At 40.4% G+C, this 17,069-nt stretch overlaps 2 protein-coding genes across 5 annotated transcripts in view; both read right to left on the bottom strand.

Moving 5' to 3' along the window:
* The window catches only part of LOC144664055 (uncharacterized), a 51,487-nt gene extending 40,777 nt beyond the window's left edge, over window positions 1-10,710 (bottom strand). Inside the window, exons 1-9 of one of the 3 annotated variants that reach the window (XM_078525178.1) lie at window positions 10,582-10,710; window positions 9,042-9,102; window positions 7,705-8,009; window positions 6,853-7,012; window positions 6,181-6,360; window positions 5,250-5,417; window positions 4,749-4,782; window positions 4,315-4,444; window positions 2,661-3,318 (exon numbers count right to left, since the gene is read on the bottom strand). In XM_078525178.1, coding sequence (XP_078381304.1) covers window positions 2,797-3,318; window positions 4,315-4,444; window positions 4,749-4,782; window positions 5,250-5,417; window positions 6,181-6,360; window positions 6,853-7,012; window positions 7,705-8,009; window positions 9,042-9,102; window positions 10,582-10,602 — 1,581 coding nt within the window. In that variant the 5' untranslated portion in view covers window positions 10,603-10,710 and the 3' untranslated portion in view covers window positions 2,661-2,796. Of the gene's footprint in view, window positions 1-2,660; window positions 3,319-4,314; window positions 4,445-4,748; window positions 4,783-5,249; window positions 5,418-6,180; window positions 6,361-6,852; window positions 7,013-7,704; window positions 8,010-9,041; window positions 9,103-10,581 lie in introns of those variants that run through there. The other 2 variants (XM_078525179.1, XM_078525177.1) reach the window with 2 other exon arrangements.
* The window catches only part of LOC144664072 (putative skeletal organic matrix protein 5), a 65,568-nt gene extending 48,696 nt beyond the window's left edge, over window positions 1-16,872 (bottom strand). The window contains exons 1-4 of one of the 2 annotated variants that reach the window (XM_078525203.1): window positions 16,659-16,866; window positions 16,507-16,549; window positions 15,957-16,092; window positions 15,072-15,730 (exon numbers count right to left, since the gene is read on the bottom strand). In XM_078525203.1, the coding sequence (XP_078381329.1) occupies window positions 15,212-15,730; window positions 15,957-16,092; window positions 16,507-16,549; window positions 16,659-16,824 (864 nt within the window). In that variant the 5' untranslated portion in view covers window positions 16,825-16,866 and the 3' untranslated portion in view covers window positions 15,072-15,211. Of the gene's footprint in view, window positions 1-15,071; window positions 15,731-15,956; window positions 16,093-16,506; window positions 16,550-16,658 lie in introns of those variants that run through there. The other variant, XM_078525205.1, reaches the window with a different exon arrangement.
* Between the last annotated feature and the right edge of the window lie 197 nt (window positions 16,873-17,069).

Raw genomic sequence — 17,069 nt, forward strand, 5'->3', positions numbered from 1 at the left:
TCACTTAAAAAGCTGAAGTCAAATAAAAAATCTCCAACCCCTAACAGATGATAAAGAAATGATAGGTCCCTTGATTTTTTTTTAGCAAAGGGGGTGGGTCATGTAATTTTCAACCCCCTGTCACGGGTGGGTTAGTCGGTTTTGAGCCAGACGGAAGGGGTGGGTCACAAATTTTTGAGCCACCACTTTTCCAATTGCTCCGGCCCACCCCCCCTGATACTTATTGACCAGTCGAAACCAAGAACAGACTACCTAATGCGAAGCTTTAGCTACAGCGGTGCCTCACTATGGAATGATCTTCCTGAAGAACAAAGAACTGCGAGTTCCTTAAGTAGTTTCAAGAGAGGCATTAATAGGTGGTTTTCTGCATCGGACTCCCACACGGCAAATATGTAAACCAGTATTTAGTAATTTATTTTATATTTCTATTGTACATTACTGATATTTTATCCATGGTACCATGTAATAAGGGGCTTCTAATCGAAAAAAAATAATATCTTTAATTTTTTTTATGCATCCTTGCTCCTCCTAAATTAAATACTACTTATTCAAAGTACCAGTGTGTGTTCCTTTGGTTGAGCTCTGTTTGCTAGGATAAAACAAAACTTCCCATTTTGGGATCTTTTTGGCCACAACAGTGGCCGTTTTAATTTACATAACAGTGACTGAAAGGTCGCATTACAAAACATACAAAGATCAACCCAGCAAAGGTGAGGGGAAAACTGTCACACCGCTGATAAGTGTAACCAAAACAGGGAGGGGAGGGAGGGGAAAATGGTATTCGCTTGTTGAAGAGGGAGCCGCGTTTAGGCATGAATAGATTGTGCCGGTAAATTCAAGAAAAGTTGCTTAAATATACCCAAAAGTTGCTCTAAAGTTGCTTAAATAGCAAAAAGTTGCCACCAAAATTTAGAAAAGTTGCTTGCTCTCTAGAGTGAATTTTGCGTTTTCTAGAAATTGAAGTGCTTGCAGGTTTACTAAGAGTTGCCCCAGCGTCTATTACTCGCACTTTAAATGCCAAGATGGCCGGCGGCAGGCCATGATGCAGCGAGTAACCGGTGGATTTAAGCGCCCGTTAGATAGAAAGCCGCTGTCCAGATTTCGCGGGCGTAAAGCAAGTGTTATTTTATCGTCATTTTATTGTATATCCTTAGTTTTAATAAAATCAGTTTTGATAAAACCAGTTTTAATAAAATTCTTCGAAATGAAACGACCTTTTATGGTTTGGATCGGTTTTATATCAATTTGTTGCTCTAAAGTTGCCAAGGAAGGCAAAAGTTGCCCTTGGTTGCTGGTACTACAAAAAGTTGCTCAAAACGCTAAAAGTTGCTCAAAAGTTGCCGAGCACAATCTATTTATGCCTAGCCGCGTTGGCTTAGTGGTTAGCGCACCGGACTCCGGTGTGAGCGTTCCGGGTCGAGCCCTGGCCGAGGTCACTGTGTTATGTTCTTGAGCAAGACCCTTAACTCTCATAGTGCCTCTCTCCACCCAGGTGTATAAATGGGTACCGGCGAAATAATGCTGGGAGGGGGGGGGGGTACCCTGCGATGGACTAGCATCCCATCCATGGCGGAGTAGAAATACTCCTAGCTGCTTAATGCTAAGGAAAGCGGGATAACCTCCGGCAGTATGCGCCACGTTGGCTCGAAGCTGCCCCCTTGTTAAAGACATCGAGTGAAAGATAATTGAACACGCTTGCCTCGAATCTATGTAAGGACATAAAGAATATCCCGTATGACCGGAAGTACCATCCAACGGGAAGCGGAGGGATGCATACGTCACAACCTGCGTAAAATTATTTATTTCTAGAAATAAATAGCCTCTAAGGGCTAAATCAAAGGACCCCGGTTTTTGAACCTCCCGCCAACTCGAACCAAAAGTCGTTTCACTTGAACTTGCTTCACGCAGTCTAACACTGTTAATTTACCCTGCTTTCTCGGGCCAATTCTCTTTTCCCTTTGAGGTTCAAGAAATGAGAATTCCGCTCATATAACCCATGGCCCAGGGGTAATATTATCGTAGGAAATTTAACGTCTCAGATTTGGGCTGACTATTTTCGGGAGGACTAGTTATCCGGGGGAGGGCTATCATCGGAAGTTACAAGAACTATTATGCAAATGCTTGACTTTCAGGAATAGCTTGCGCTTGTTAAACCGGATCAAGTTTTGCGTAAAAATGAGCGATCCATATTAAATGGATACTTGACTGGAGTATTTTGGAGTATTGCGCCTTTGCTCGGAATGCTCGCCAAATTTTAGTGGGTGCTAGTTTGCTCGTGCTCGCATATACAAGTTCCCTCTGTCTTGGTACTTAATTTTTAACCTATTAATGCCATATTGATTAATTAATTGATTGATTGATTAATTGATTGATTGATTGATTGATTGATTGATTGATTGATTGATTGATTACTACTACTACTACTACTACTACTTTATTATTATTATTATTATTATTATTATTATTATTATTATTATTATTATTATTATACTCGTTTTTGTGGAGGTACCTTTTAATACTCGTTGCTCGCAAGGTTAACTTTTGTCAATGCTCGTGCTCGCAAAGAAAAACGCTGTGCTCGCTTGCTCGCAAAGACCATTCGATACCCCTCTGCGTGACATCCACGCAAGAGACTGAGAGACTGTAGACAATAACAAATGTAACCATCATCGATTTTATTTTTTGCCTAAATCAAACACTATCATTGCTACATTCATTTTCTGATCAAATCAAAACAAGTTCCTGGCTGGTCAACAAATCCCGTCAACAGCTGCAGGGCAGCTGACTTCATCTGTTTTACTGGACCAGAATGTACCCCATGGCTTTGATGTGCTTGTCTCCATTATCTGATCTGTATGTTGCCTCGTTACCACACGTGTTGGAGTCATCGTGCAGTCCTCCTGTGCCAAAACCAATCCTCGAGTCACAGATACATTCATCCGGCAGGTGGGTAGCAACAATACCAATCCTTGCTTTAGAATGGTTAAGAGAACGATCAGGTGCAACATTGAACCCTTCCTTGTTACAGTTGCGCTGCAAGGACGCCTGTGAACCAATCAGCGACTTCCACGTGTTACGGCCCAGGGAAGTGTCGCGGTATTTCCCGTCAGCGATCAGTGAGTACAGAGAGCTTGCCTGCCTGTTGATGGCAATGGACCTTATCTGATGATCTATCTTCATAGCGAGGCAAATCTTGGAGAAAGGTGTGCTCCAGTAGGTCGGTAACTTGGTTTCGCGAGCATCAAACCCAGTCTTCCCTCCTATCTGGTTGTAGTCGTTCTTGTTGGTCCACAAATTGGAATCGTAGTGGAAGGTTGACTAGTCGAAAAGAAGAGACAACAACTTGTCAAATTGCGACTACCTTTGCTCCTTTGCTTAAAGGGACTATGTCGCGGAATTTTAACAGATTTTTTGAACAGCCAAAATTTGTACTTGTGACGTAGGAAACTTAAAAATAATGGTCCATTTTTATTAACAATTGCTATTTTAGAGCACTAAAACTGTTTAAAAGCACGTTTGGCTGCGGATTGCTTGGATGGAAATGGATTGCAATTTGAAAACGTTAGCCAACGTTTTCAAGTTGTTTCCGCGCTTCTTCAAAAAACTCTATATCTATAGCCGAAATTTGATTTCCATCCCAAAATAGAGGTGATATCTTCAGATAATGTTTCTCTTGGGTAAAGTTGCCTACCACTTATTTCAGATCAGTTTAGACCAGAAATCTGCGAAATCCCAGTGACATAGTCCCCTTAAGGACTTTAAGATTTCTACCATTTTTTTAACACTTGATCCTGTTTGCGATTTCCCATGCAATGTTGTGAAAAAACCGAGTCAGTTGCCAGTCGAGGAGAGTTTGGATACTGGTATGCGTGGGGTTTTATGGGAAGTAAATTATATTCCAACTACACCCCGCGCTCCCAAATTACTTATATCCATGCATTCTCTTCTACAGGTTTACAGGTACAGGTTTAGCTGGAGGGCGTATAGCTAAACCTTTTGAGAAAATAGCTTCTCTGGAAGAGTCTCTCTGCTTATACAGTAATAAGTTGTCTACTGATACTCAAACACAAGTAAGTCTGATAGCTAGACAAAAAATTCCTTGGATATACAATTACTTAATTTTTATTCCTCCTATTTTGGGTACTGTTGTTGATACCATCAATTTTGCATTCCAGTTCAATTTTTGTCACATTACACGCTTGATTTTAGAACACCTTAATAAAGCGGTCAGTTGGCCATTTGCCAAGGGTTACGGCTTAATAGAGGTTTGACTGTATAAGGTTTGACTTAATAGTGGATGATTGTATTTATCACCTTGTGCCCGTCAATTTTCATGACCAGCGTCCATCCCCCACCTCCACATGCTCCAATGCTTGTCATGTGACAGTAAACAGGAATTTTACCGACGTCAGTTCGGAGCATATAAGCTGCATTTCCTCGAGACCTGTCGGGAAAAATGTCCAAAAATGAACCCTAGTTCTATTCAATTAGTATGTGGGGGAGTAAGTTATTATGGGCTTCTGATAGGAGAGGCATGGTGACGTAATGATTAGAGGGTTGGAATCCATACCAGGGGGATAGGGGCTTTTGCGGGGATTTAGCTCTTTCGGGATCTTTTATGTCTAGTGGACCAAAACATCATCAAGAAGAAGCTTCTATTTAAAAGCTGTTTAACGTTGTTTTCAGAAATGACAATGAAGATGAAATTGCAAGACGTATACTTAAGATGCAAAGACTCATTTACTTACTTTCCACTCCGGTAGATGTCTTTACACGATACTTCTGTGGGAGAAATTACAATAAGGAAAAGTTAAAATAAATTAAAGAAAGGGAATTAAAACAATACAGCCAAGGCTGTTTCTGTTGTTATCGCTTGAGTCATGTAGCATAATCTTTTGTTCATATTTTGTCCCTGAATCGGCCCAAAATACGGTGGAAAGTTTTCTCAAGTTTTCATAGGCATCACTGTCTTTCAGTATTGTAGTATATTTTTCAATTGGTTTGGTTTTGACAGCTGTCAATTGACCATAACATGGATGTCCAAAATAAAAGATGTAAGCAATGCGTACGTTAACGTTAACGTATTCCTGGAGCATGGCCCGCCATGTTGCGCGACGTCGTCGTACGTACTGACGTAGAGAGCAAGCGCCAGCGGACCATGAGCGATGACTATTAAAATCAAATGCATGTTTCTCCTTTGGTTATGTGGGTCCGCTCTGAGGAGGAGCTCTGTTATTCATGTCAGTTACCTTTGCACTGGGGTATGTCGTCTGACCATGTTCCATCGTTACAGTTGATGGTTGCCACTCCTTTCAGTTTAAAATCATCCTGACATTTAAAGGTCACTGATTTACCATGTCTGAAGTCATCACCAATTCTCCTTCCGTTGCTAGGCACTGCGGGATCGGGACATGGAGCTAAAAGTACATTATGTATTCAATTTAATTCCTGTTTTTGTTCTTTGATAATAATTTCCTCCCAGCTAGTAATACACAAATCCCAAATTGCTCGACTTAAAAGTCGGGGTTCGCGTAAAAGCCGTTTTTCCGGTTAATGTGAGTCAAGAGAGGATAAGGGGACCATTATCCTCTCTTGTGTGAGTTTAATGCGAATATCTCGTTAGGGTTATCCCACAACTCTTTTCTCATTTTACAAATCTGTGTTTTGCGGTGTTTTGTGATTTTTTTGTGAATTTTGGGGATTTTTTGGAGCCCGGGTTTGGAGAAATAAGAAATATTAAAGATTTAGTGTGAAATTGAAATTAGAGTTTGAAGTTAAAAATTAGCAGATGGACACCGAAACAGGTCAAAACAGTCCCCTGACAACCTGGAGTGCTCTTGCGTGGGGGGTCAACTGTCTGGTAGTGTTTCAAAAACAATTTTATTTCTCCTTTCCTTTCTTAAAAAAATCCTAAAATTTCACTCAAATTCGCATTTACTCCAGCCTTAAGGACGTTGACTCAAGAGTTAGGTAACCTGACCCCAGCATCACATATTTTGTTTTTTTGTGGTAGTACAATAAGACTAGCGATTCCCAGATTTGTTTTAAAGAAGTTGACAATGTCCTAAATGTTTTCATATGCCCGCCGACGAAACACTTTAGAAAGTGATTCCTTTGCCTCTACTAATGAACACAAAGTAAACTGATCTTGATGTTTTAATTGGGCCAATTTTAGCTTACCCAAGCATTGTGGAAGAGGCGAACTCCAATCTTTCGTTTCTTCGCAGTAAATCTCACTTGCTCCTGATAGTGTGTAGTTATCTTTGCAAGTAAATTCCACTGAACCACCATAAATATAACCAATCTTTACATGAGCTTGTTCACCGTTAACAGGAGTACCTGGATCCCCACAGCTTATAACTGTAGAAAATAGATAACAGCGAACGAGTGACTTGATTTTGTAGAAGTTGATAAGTTTATCCGTGGACGTACATTTACTGTCAGTTATGCTATTTTGTTGGGTTGGGAGGCAAACTCCCTATAAATGGCATATACGGAGAGGCTCCACCCTACAGGGTAGCTTTTTCATGCTTCAGGTATATAAAAGCGTAAGGCCGGATTTCACAAGTTTAGGTATATAAGGGTAGGGAAATCTGTCATTTAAGTATTCGCTTAACCCCTACGTTTAGGATTATACACCTAGTGTTGAAATAAACTTGTTCCTGTTCTCTCAACAAGTTTTTATGTATGTGTTCGTCGCGTTAATTTCCTTCATTTTGAAATGTTACCCCCTCTTCGCGTTAATTTCCTATATTAGGCAGTAATTTTTCTTTCAATTCGCGTTAATTTAAGTCGCGTTAATTTCAGATTAAAATTAACACAAGCGTTAACTTCCTTTAACAAGGTACTTACCAGAGCATCCAAACAACTCCAATCTGAGACAGACAACATTATATTCATTCGGCATCACGCTTAGAGGCGCCATTGGGTAAATACGAATCGAGTGTGTCCTTATTGGAGGTTGCAGATCGTGCTCCTTTAAGGCTCGGACATTTGTATTGCCTTCCAATTTCTACACAAGCATAAAGCATAACATATATAGTTGGGTACAAATGGCTGTAATTCGAGTTATTATACCTTAAGGTTACTATTGTTAGTGGCCATTAATTAATTTAAAAAAAAACAGTACGATAAGGCACAATTAAGGTGTGCAGAAAAATAGCAGTATTAATGTACAAGAAGTCATCGGAGCTCAATGAAACAAAAACACCACTTTTGGCAAGGTTATTTCTTTAGCTGCTTAATGCGCATTAACTATCCCTATTTTAGAGCGGTTTTCACTTGAGTGACGAAAGTAATTTGCGTTTGCTTTGAGTTTGCATTACTACGCTCAGTGATTGGTTTAAAAATTTCGCGACCAATCAGAGCTTAAACCAAAACCAATCGTGACTCGCTCGCTTGCGCACGTTTTCCCGCGCTTCGCGTCAGCAACATTTATTTGCTTCGAGTTTTGATTGGTTCTTGGTTCCCTGGATTGTCTGTGTGTTTTGTGATAGGCAAGAGTATTTACTTTGGTTTTAATTTAGTTTTACGACACCCAATTATAAACTGCTCTATCAACTTAGTTAAATAGGATATCATGATCATACAACCTCCCTCAAGACAGGTCATGTGGCTATAAACTACAAATTAGGATTTTATTAAAACTGGATTTAAAATCTTTTTTTACGATTACGAGAGAAAGACATTCTTAAACCTACTTACCAGGCTTCCATCTGCTTTCTGATATGAAGACCATTTTCCTTCCTTCAGGTACTTGATTTGATATTTCGTTGCCCATAACAAATCCTTGTAACTTCCTTGTGTCACTACCTTTGTTATTAACTTTTCCTCGTCCAATAGGATTTCAATATAAGGTGAATTATCATTCGGCGCCGAGCACCAGGCCCCTTGGCGCTCTTCCAGTCGTGCAAAGGCAGGGACATGGTTTGTACTTAACGTGGATGATGCCGAGATGTTTGCATTTGGAATTCCTTTGCTTTGCATCCCCAGTGCAGATTTGCAAACACCTATTAAAGTGATGAAGACAGAGCCATGAGCTTTTAGAAAAGAACATACAGAGCATCCACTGCGAATCATCCATGCCCAACTAATAAGGGAGAACCGAAATATTTATTCTTCTATGATATATGCACTGATTGAAGGTTCATTTGTTTAGTTTAGCATAATAAAAAACATTTGCGATTTTTTTGCCTAATATAATGATAGCCTAAATTATCAAATATAAAAATTTCACGTTCCTTAAACAAATGTTAGCCCGAGAAGCGAAATATGCCAGTTTTTAAGAACATCACATTTCCAAGGGGCAACAGTTCCGAGACAAAAACACTCTATTGTTTTTATTGTTCACCACTAAAATGTTCTTCCGCGCTGGCCCATTCAAAAATGGGCATCTTGAATTATTTTTTACTTTTTGGATAAATACTAGTTATGCGCGAGTGGAACATGGAATCCCACGAGCACGCCGGTATACACACGAGCCTTAGGCGAGTGTGAACGAGAAATACAAGTGAAGGGGACCAAGCACGAGTGTTGACTATACCGCCTAGAAAATACGCCACAATCATCGAGAAAAGACGCAGCGCACGATGGGAAGGGGGGACCGTCGAACAACGGCCCAGTCTGATTGGCTGTTTTTCTATGGCATGGTATAAAAGAATTAATTGAAAGCCAAAATGTTACAAACGAAACAACGGCCAGAGAAGAAACCCACTAAATGAAGTGAATTTAGTGGGATTTTCTGCCTGTAGACCCGCTTGTTTACAAGAAATTTTCACGAACGAGTACTATCCATCTGGGTATTTTTCTAGGATGGGCACTATGGACTGAAAGTGTCTCTCCGCAGATTAACACTATCACGTCATGTGATCAATTTAAACCAATCAGAATCCAAGAAAATTTAGTGGTGAACGATAATTTGCTACATAGGGTTAAAACCAATGAAATTAAATGGTCCCAGTCAAGAACGGATTTCTCATGCAAACATGTATCTATTGGACTAGTTACTGAAAATTAAATACAAAAATAAAAAATAAACTTACCGGCACCCTCTGTACTTTGGGGCGAGAACATGCAAATAACAGCAAAAGTGCACAAAAAAACCTTGGAGGTAAAAGAAATATTATCAATACCACATCTTCTGGTTAGGAAGGATAACTGAAACTTCGGGGAAAACAAGATGTCTTCCCAAAAGCTGTTCATCTTTAGAGAATATTTTCGGTGATCAGCTTTTTCTATGTTTCCCATAGGCAATCCTACTCTCAATCAAACCCCACTCCACACTGAATTGAGGCATTATAATCTTTCCCTAAGATAACAGTCAAATAAAACCTACTGGGTATAGTAAAAGAAAACAACGTGGCCGGCGGATAAAGAGGGTCCCGAATAGAGTTTTCGGATCCCGCCATCCCGGCTTAAATTTTCTCTCGTTCCCGTAATCCCGAAGGTTTTTAGCGGCTTAATCATTTGATTTTTAAATTGTTATTCTCTACATACACCACCCTAATTTTATCTGATGGTAGTGCTGTTCCATTTACGTCTTTCCCCGTTTCTTAAGCCTGGTTTTCACTAGCGGCGCTAGCACAAGCGCAATCACGCAAAAAAGGACAAATTTTGATCCTTGTGCTTGTGTTTGCGCTTGTGCTTTTGCTTGACTTCGAAGCCGGTAAAATAAGAACTTGTGCTTGTGCTTGTGTCGCTAGTGAAAACCAGGCAAAGAAGGATGAATTTCTCACTTCTTATACTAGACGTTTGTAAGTTTTCCACATATTTGTGTGTTAAGTCCATGGGGAAATTTAGACACAAACAAAATATGCGAAAACTGAAACAATACGTAATAATAATTTATAAACAATTATTGAAGCGTTCATATTTTTATACAGAAATTGATAACAAGTCAACAGAAACTACAGCCACTGTCTACCATTTATATTTGCAAAGTGTTTAGAAAAGAGTTTACTGGTGAAAATCTAAAGCCCAGAATGAACCTACGCAGGCTGAAGAAAGTCAGGCAAAACTGATGTTATTATCACAAGCCATCTAGGGGGTCAGGGGGGGGGGGGGGCATGCTTCCACGGGACATTTTTATATTTGGGCCTTCTGAAATCGATAGAAATTCATTTAAAAACTGCTTACATCAAGAAATTTATCAACTTATACTGATGAATACAACTGAGAATCTTCTTGGAACTATAACAGTTCAAAAGTTAGTGTAGAAATATGATGACCTGCCCCCTACGTGTAGATCAAACTGAACTACATAACCTATCCCTTTTCGAGGGCTCAAAAACTGATGACCCCCCCCCCCCCCCCCCTCTCCTTATTGACCAGTACCCAAATATCGCCAAGTAATAATTTCCCGTCCGAAATATATGGAAAACACTCCTGAAGATTGAGTTCGGGATAAAGGTCGATCTTTTCTCGAGTTAAACCGACTAAAAACGATTGACTGCAATCTAGTGGTTTGACGCATGAGAAGTTCCACGTTTGGCCTTAGCTTCACAGTTCACATGCATTTTCATTCTGTAACCACTTATTTATTAGAAACTGGATAGGATAAACACAAACAGACCTAGAACTTACCCTACAGAAAGATGAGGACATTTTGGACCAGCTCCTGGCGTGGAGTTACTTTGTGCACGTTGCAAATATGTTCCAAATTTTCCGCCCTCAGTTACAGATCGTAGAAGTATATGTTGTGTGTCGAACTTCGACAGACAACATAGATAAACAGATTCCTTTACAAGGGTTGAAAAATTGCCAAAGAAAACAGCCACTCTAGATGATGTCATGAAAACGGATATCAATAATTTTGAAGGTCCAAAAATGTGCCATTGATCATGCATGTTACAGATTGACGGCGAGTTCGTCGCGGGTTGGATAGCTATCAAGAAGGACCAACATTACGTTCTTTGATCCTTCTTTCACAAAACTAAAGCTAATTTATGATCAACACAACAACAAACAAACAACAAAACTTTATTCATACAATCATCAGTTATTTACAATGTTTTTCAGCTCCCGCAATTAGCCTACGTAGCAATTCGAGGCGGGAGGTAAGGGTAAAATGTAGAAGAAAAATATACAAATCGTTTATAACCCTTAGAATCCTAAGGTTCTGGTATTTTTAAGCAGTTTTCTGGGCTTAAACTAATCTGTCGAATTTCGTGATTGCATATAAGAAGCTCAAGTAAAAATGTGTGCTGTTTCAAAACACTGATGGCTCAAAGTTTTATTGTGACGTCAGCATTCAACCGTTTCTTTCTTGTTGAGCGAGCATACGGGCTCGAATCTGGCGAATATTTCGTTTTCAAGTGTTTTTTCGAGTCATTTTCCACTGCAGAAGCCCCCCGGGGGGGGACTCGCATATGAAAGTGACGGGGATGCTCGTCGTCTCGCTTAGGGGTGTAAATTTCGGACTTTTGGTCTCGCTTAGGGTGTTCCGGGAAAAAACGCCCAAAACGCCAATATTTTTAGCCATAATGGTCTCGTTTAGGGTTACACACGAAGAAATATACAAATATAAACTCCATTCTTAGTTTTTTGGTATCTTTTAGGGGTCAAGAAAGGCTTGAGCCACACCCAGATTGGTCTCTTTTAGGGGTTCTTTTCAAAATTTCCGACGAGCATCCCCGTCCGTTTCATATGGGAGTCCCCCCCCCCCGGGAGAAGCCCCCAGGCTGGCATCATTAAGCTAGAATGGTGGGTAGAGGCCAGCATCTGAAAGAAACCAGAGGTGAGAGATGATTTTGTCTTGATTGGAACGCCAGAAATATTCGAATCGAAAGATGGCGGTTCATTGGTAAAGTTGTCTCTCTGGCCGTTCTGTGGGTGGATTCCAAGACCTGCCAAGGCATTTTGGACGAGTTCTGACTTCCAAAGAATGCAATCGGTGCAACATTTTGCCGGCAGGATTGGGTGGCACGACACTTATAAAAAATATATGGAATAAAGGTAGGAAGCCTTTCATGCCGTCGCCATGACTGTTTTTCCCAAGCATCCCTTTCGGTCAGCAACGAGGAAATTACAGGTTTGCAAGCATAGCTCTAATCGAATAGTAATTGCTGAGTCTGCTGAATGATTGATGGGAAATTTCCTTGGTGAACGGAAGGGAATAGGGTTGAAGTTTGCTGCAAATGTATATTTTTGAAGTCAGAATTATTTTTTCATTAAAAAAAATGGAGGCAAAGATGTGTGTTTTTTGTTGTTGTCCTGTTACGTAGAAAACGGGCATTTGCAGATTTGCTGCTGAACAAACAACCATATGCAACAGAAATCAAGAGTTTTAGTCAGTTAGTTGGCTTTTAAAGCTATGAAAATTATCACTTTGCCATAAAAAGCAATCATTACTATCATGTGCCCAGATATGTAAAAGCTAGAGTTTTTTCAATCACTGCTGGTATTTTCCACGCACATGTGCGTGGCTAGGACTTAAAGGGTTAACGCAAAACATTTCTTTCTTCGTATAACAATGCGATATTTCATTCATGAAAGGCATTAGGGGTGGGGGAGGCCGGGGTGTAAGCGAAAGAAATAAATTTGGACCATACGCGATATAAACGATTTACTCGTACCCAGTAAACGATTTACTCGTACCCAGTCGTCTTTTCTGTCTCGCCTGTGTCAGGGAAACTGGGTCAAACTGAAAACGGAGGGAATCACGGGAAGGAAGAGAAGAGTCTTCTTCCTTCCCATCACCCCTCTGGCTCCACGCGCTTCTCACGTTAGTATTAATAGGCAAGACTGAGAGACGACTGGGACGAGTCAGAATGATATCTACAATACATGTTTAGCTTGCTCCGCTAAGACTAAAACGAAAACAACTAGTTGTCATTTTTTCCGCGTAATGTTTTGTTTCAAGCTATCTTTAGAGTAAAGGCTGTATAGGGAAACTAACCAAGCACTATCTGCAAAACTTGGCCAGTAAATCCAATGTTCCAAATTGAAATAAATTGTCTTAAACAAGTCTTTACAAAAGTTAATATGTTGCTCGGCTTTTCACGCAACTTCTATGAATAATCTCGCGTAGAAAACATATTTAAAAGGTTCAATTTATTATTCAGTGACACAAAGCACAATAGAGTGAAAGAATAAAATACATAATTTTTGTCTGAAGTCAGTACGTCATGTAAATTCTCCTGCTCTGTCGTGACCTATGTTGAAAGGCGTTACAAGGTGAGACGTCAGAATACACTCAGCAGTGACCCATCGTATTGGTTTAAACGCTGCGAGATATCAATTGCAACTGAATCCCTTGTGTTTCTCTTAAAGAAGCAAGTATGAAAACAAAAACTCCTTTTAACAGAAATACAAAAACAGACCACTTTTTTAGGCTTTCATAGCAGAAGTATTAAAACATTTTTTGGTGAAAATGAGGTTCTTCCATAGGAAGAGCTTACTCGTGCTTCCGTTATAACGTTTACCAAGAAATGGGTTACACTTAAGGACTTCCGTAAACAAATGATGTCACAAATGAGAGGGAAGCGCAGTGGCCTAATGGTTAGCGCGCTGGACTCTGGATCGAGCGGTCTGGGTTCGAGCCCTGGCTGGGGTCACTTGTGTTGTGTTCTTGGGCAAGACACTTTACTCTCACCGTGCCTCTCTACACCCAGGTGTATAAACGGGTACCGGCGAATTTTTCCCTGCTAGCATCCCATGCAGGGATGAGTAGAAATAAAATATTGGTCGCTTCATGCTACTGAAACCGAGATAAGCTCCGGCCTGATGGGCCGCTTGGCTCGAACGCAGACTTCCTTAGGAAGAGCTTACTCGAACTTCCGTTAAAGCGTTTACCAAGAAATAGGTTACACCAAAAGACTTCCGTAAACATGTGACGTCACAAATGACACGTAGGCTGATGACTGATCAGGTATCTGTTGACAGTAAGAAGTAAGTACAAGCATGCGAGGCCTTAGAGAACCCTAAATAAATTTTATTGCACAATATTTCGGTTAGTCAAGACAAACCTTCTTAGCTTTTTCAGCCCCTGAAGATGGTTAGTCTTGTCTAACCGAAATATTGGGCAATAAAATTCATTTAGCCTTTTTAGCTGTCCGATCAGCCTTGCATTTAGTTTATCGTTTTACTTTATATTGCTGATCCTGATCTACGCCAAGATCCGGCTTCACTTTGCTGCTGTTTGTCAAAGTGGTCCTTTCATTATTTTGGTCTCTTAGAGAACCCGCGGTTTCGTACTCAAACGTCATATAATACAAAAACAGTTCTATAATATGGGGCTTATAATCCAAATAAGTTATATCTCTTTTTAAGTAAGGGCTGAATAAAAGGACATCGATTCTTGAACCTCCCTATAACTCGAACCAAAACTTGTTTCCCTTGGATTTGCCTCACTCAATCTAACACTGCCATTTTACCTCATTTCTCGAGCCAATTTTTCCCCCTGGAGGTTCGTGAAATCCAAATTCCGCTGTATAACCCGTGGGCTTTTTTATACCCCACGGGTTTTTTCCGAGGGGGATTATTATCGGAAGGAATTTCGCGTCTCGCAATATTTTCGGGAGGACTCGTTATCCGGGGGAGCTGTTACGTAGATGTTTGACTTTCAGAAAAAGCTCGGGCTTGTGAATCGCTCAAGTTTTGAGTAAAAATGAGGGATTTATAAATGGATATATTGGAGTATTTTGTATTTTGTAGTATTAGGCTTCAGCTCGAAATGCTCGCTAAATTTTAGTGGGTGCTCGTTTGCTCGTGCTCGCATATACAAGCTCTCCTTGTCTTCGTATTTAATTTTAAGCCTATTTTTGTCATGCGTTTTATACATGAGCTTCTGGCTCGGATATGGAGGGCAACCTCATCCCGCGTCATGACGTTAATAAATTGATTGATTGATTGATTGATTGATTGATTGATTGATTGATTGATTGATTGATTGATTGATTGATGCCCGTTTTTAAGTGGAGGTACCTTTTTAACAAGTGGTGGTTGCTCGCAAGGCTAACTTTTGTCCTCGCAAAGAAAAACGCTACGTTCACACGCTCGCAAAGACCATTCGATACCCCGCGGTGACACTCTTAGGTTGTCTCCAGAAGTTACAGGCTGAAGAGAATTACACATTCAAGTTCCCATCACCGATTTTATTTGTTTTTTGAATCGAACACTATCGGTGCTACATTCATTTTCTTATCAAATCAAACAAGTTCCGGGCTGGTTAAAACAAATTCCGTCAACATCAGATGTGAAGACTTCATCTGTTTTACTGCACTAGAATGTACCCCATGGCCTTGATGTGCTTGTCTCCATTATCTGGACTGTCTTCTGCCTCATTACCACACGTGTTGTAGTCCCTGGGATGCCCTCCTGTACCAAAACCAATCCTGGAGTTACAGCTTCTACATTGATTCTGGTTGTTAGCAACGATTCCAATCCTTGCTTTGGAATAAAAACTGCTATTAGGTGCAACATTAAACCCTTCCTTGTTACAGTACCTCTGCAAAGACGCCTGTGAACTAATCAGCGTCTTCCACGTGTTACGGCCCAGGGAAGTGGAGCGGTAATGCCCGTCAGCGATCAGTGAGTACAGAGAGTTGGCCTGCCTGTTGATGACTATGGATCTCATCCGATGACCTATCTTCATAGCGAGGCAGATCTTGGAGAAGGGTGTGCTCCAGTAGGTCGGTAACTTGGTCTCACGAGTATCGAACCCAGTCTTCCCTCCAGGACGGTTGAAATCGTTCTTATTGGTCCAAAACTTGGAATTGTAGTGAAAGGTTTGCTGGATTAAAGAAAAGAAACAAAACATGTCAAAGATTTAAAAGTATAAACGTCAATTTCATGCCTCTACTTCATGAGGGTATAATCTGCCTGGGTGTCAAATATATGACCCAAACGACCTTAAATTTTCGCTCCTGCACCTCTTTTGAACAAGAAAAAGCCCGCTATTCCTCAACTCCGCACACCCTCCCTTTTGGACCTTTCTCGCTTCAGAAGATTAATTGTACCTTGTGGCCGTCAATTTTCATGACCAGCGTCCATCCTCCACCTCCGCATCCCCCAATGCCATAGCTGGTCATGTGACAGTACACAGGGACTTTTCCAATGTTGGTTTGGATCATGTAAGCTTTATTTCCTCGAGACCTAAGCGCACGAGAAAAAACATTTCAGTCAACTGCAGAACCATTTGCTGATTACTTTCGGACGTAAACAATGTGTATTATTCTGTTTTGTTGAAAAGAAAGTCTGGAACAAAGTTGTTATTTGAGTCGTCTTCCGTGGTGTAGCCCCAAAGGCCAATACATATAAAAACTCAACTTCGACGGTATTTTTAGCTAATCAAAAAAAAAGCCGTTTAGAAAGTCATTTCTTCAATGAAGAAGGAGTTGATTGACCATTTTACAAGATTAGTCTATAAAAAATTTGAAGATCGAGTTGATGGCAGACAGAATATTAACAGCAAAAGGCAGCTTTTAAGTTTCCAACCTATTACCTAATTTCGCTTACTGGCAGTTTGAAAAAAAAAGCAAAGTAAAGCTGATGTATTGATCGACTCACTTGCGCTTCAAGTGAATGTCTCTGCACGAGGAATAAGCTGGACCTGTGAGAGTAAAAAAGGTAAAAAATATTAAAACGTTATTCAATTCGAGCCAGGGACTCATAATCACTACAAAGATGGGACTAAAACAATGTAATCAAAGCTATTTTACCGTTCGGTCCACAAAATATGGCTTTGACACTGGCTTCAAGCTTTGTAAACCTTTGCATCATCTTTGCCTCTAAAGATTTGAGAGCGTTTAGACAAACGTCCCCTTTCGACGCTCCAATTGCGGCGAAAATGAAGAACGCAATAATCCAAGCTTTCAGCGAGTACATCTTATCGTTTTAAGTTCAAAACACACTGGACACTCAGTTTATGACTAATTAAACTCACTGGATCTTGTGTATACTCAATGTACGGAGTTGTTCTGTAAACAAAAGCGCGAAAATTCTCGCCATCACCGCGGCGCCCAATCAAACTTTTCCAAGTTTACTTTTTATACTTCATCGATGAGTTGGCAATACTATCCAGAAATATTTTAACGTTAATTCCTCAACTCGATCAAACGTCCTAAATTGAC

This window comes from Oculina patagonica, chromosome 8 (assembly GCF_052425735.1).
Source record: "Oculina patagonica isolate OP01 chromosome 8, crgOcupat, whole genome shotgun sequence".
NCBI classification, from domain to species: Eukaryota; Metazoa; Cnidaria; class Anthozoa; order Scleractinia; family Oculinidae; genus Oculina; species Oculina patagonica.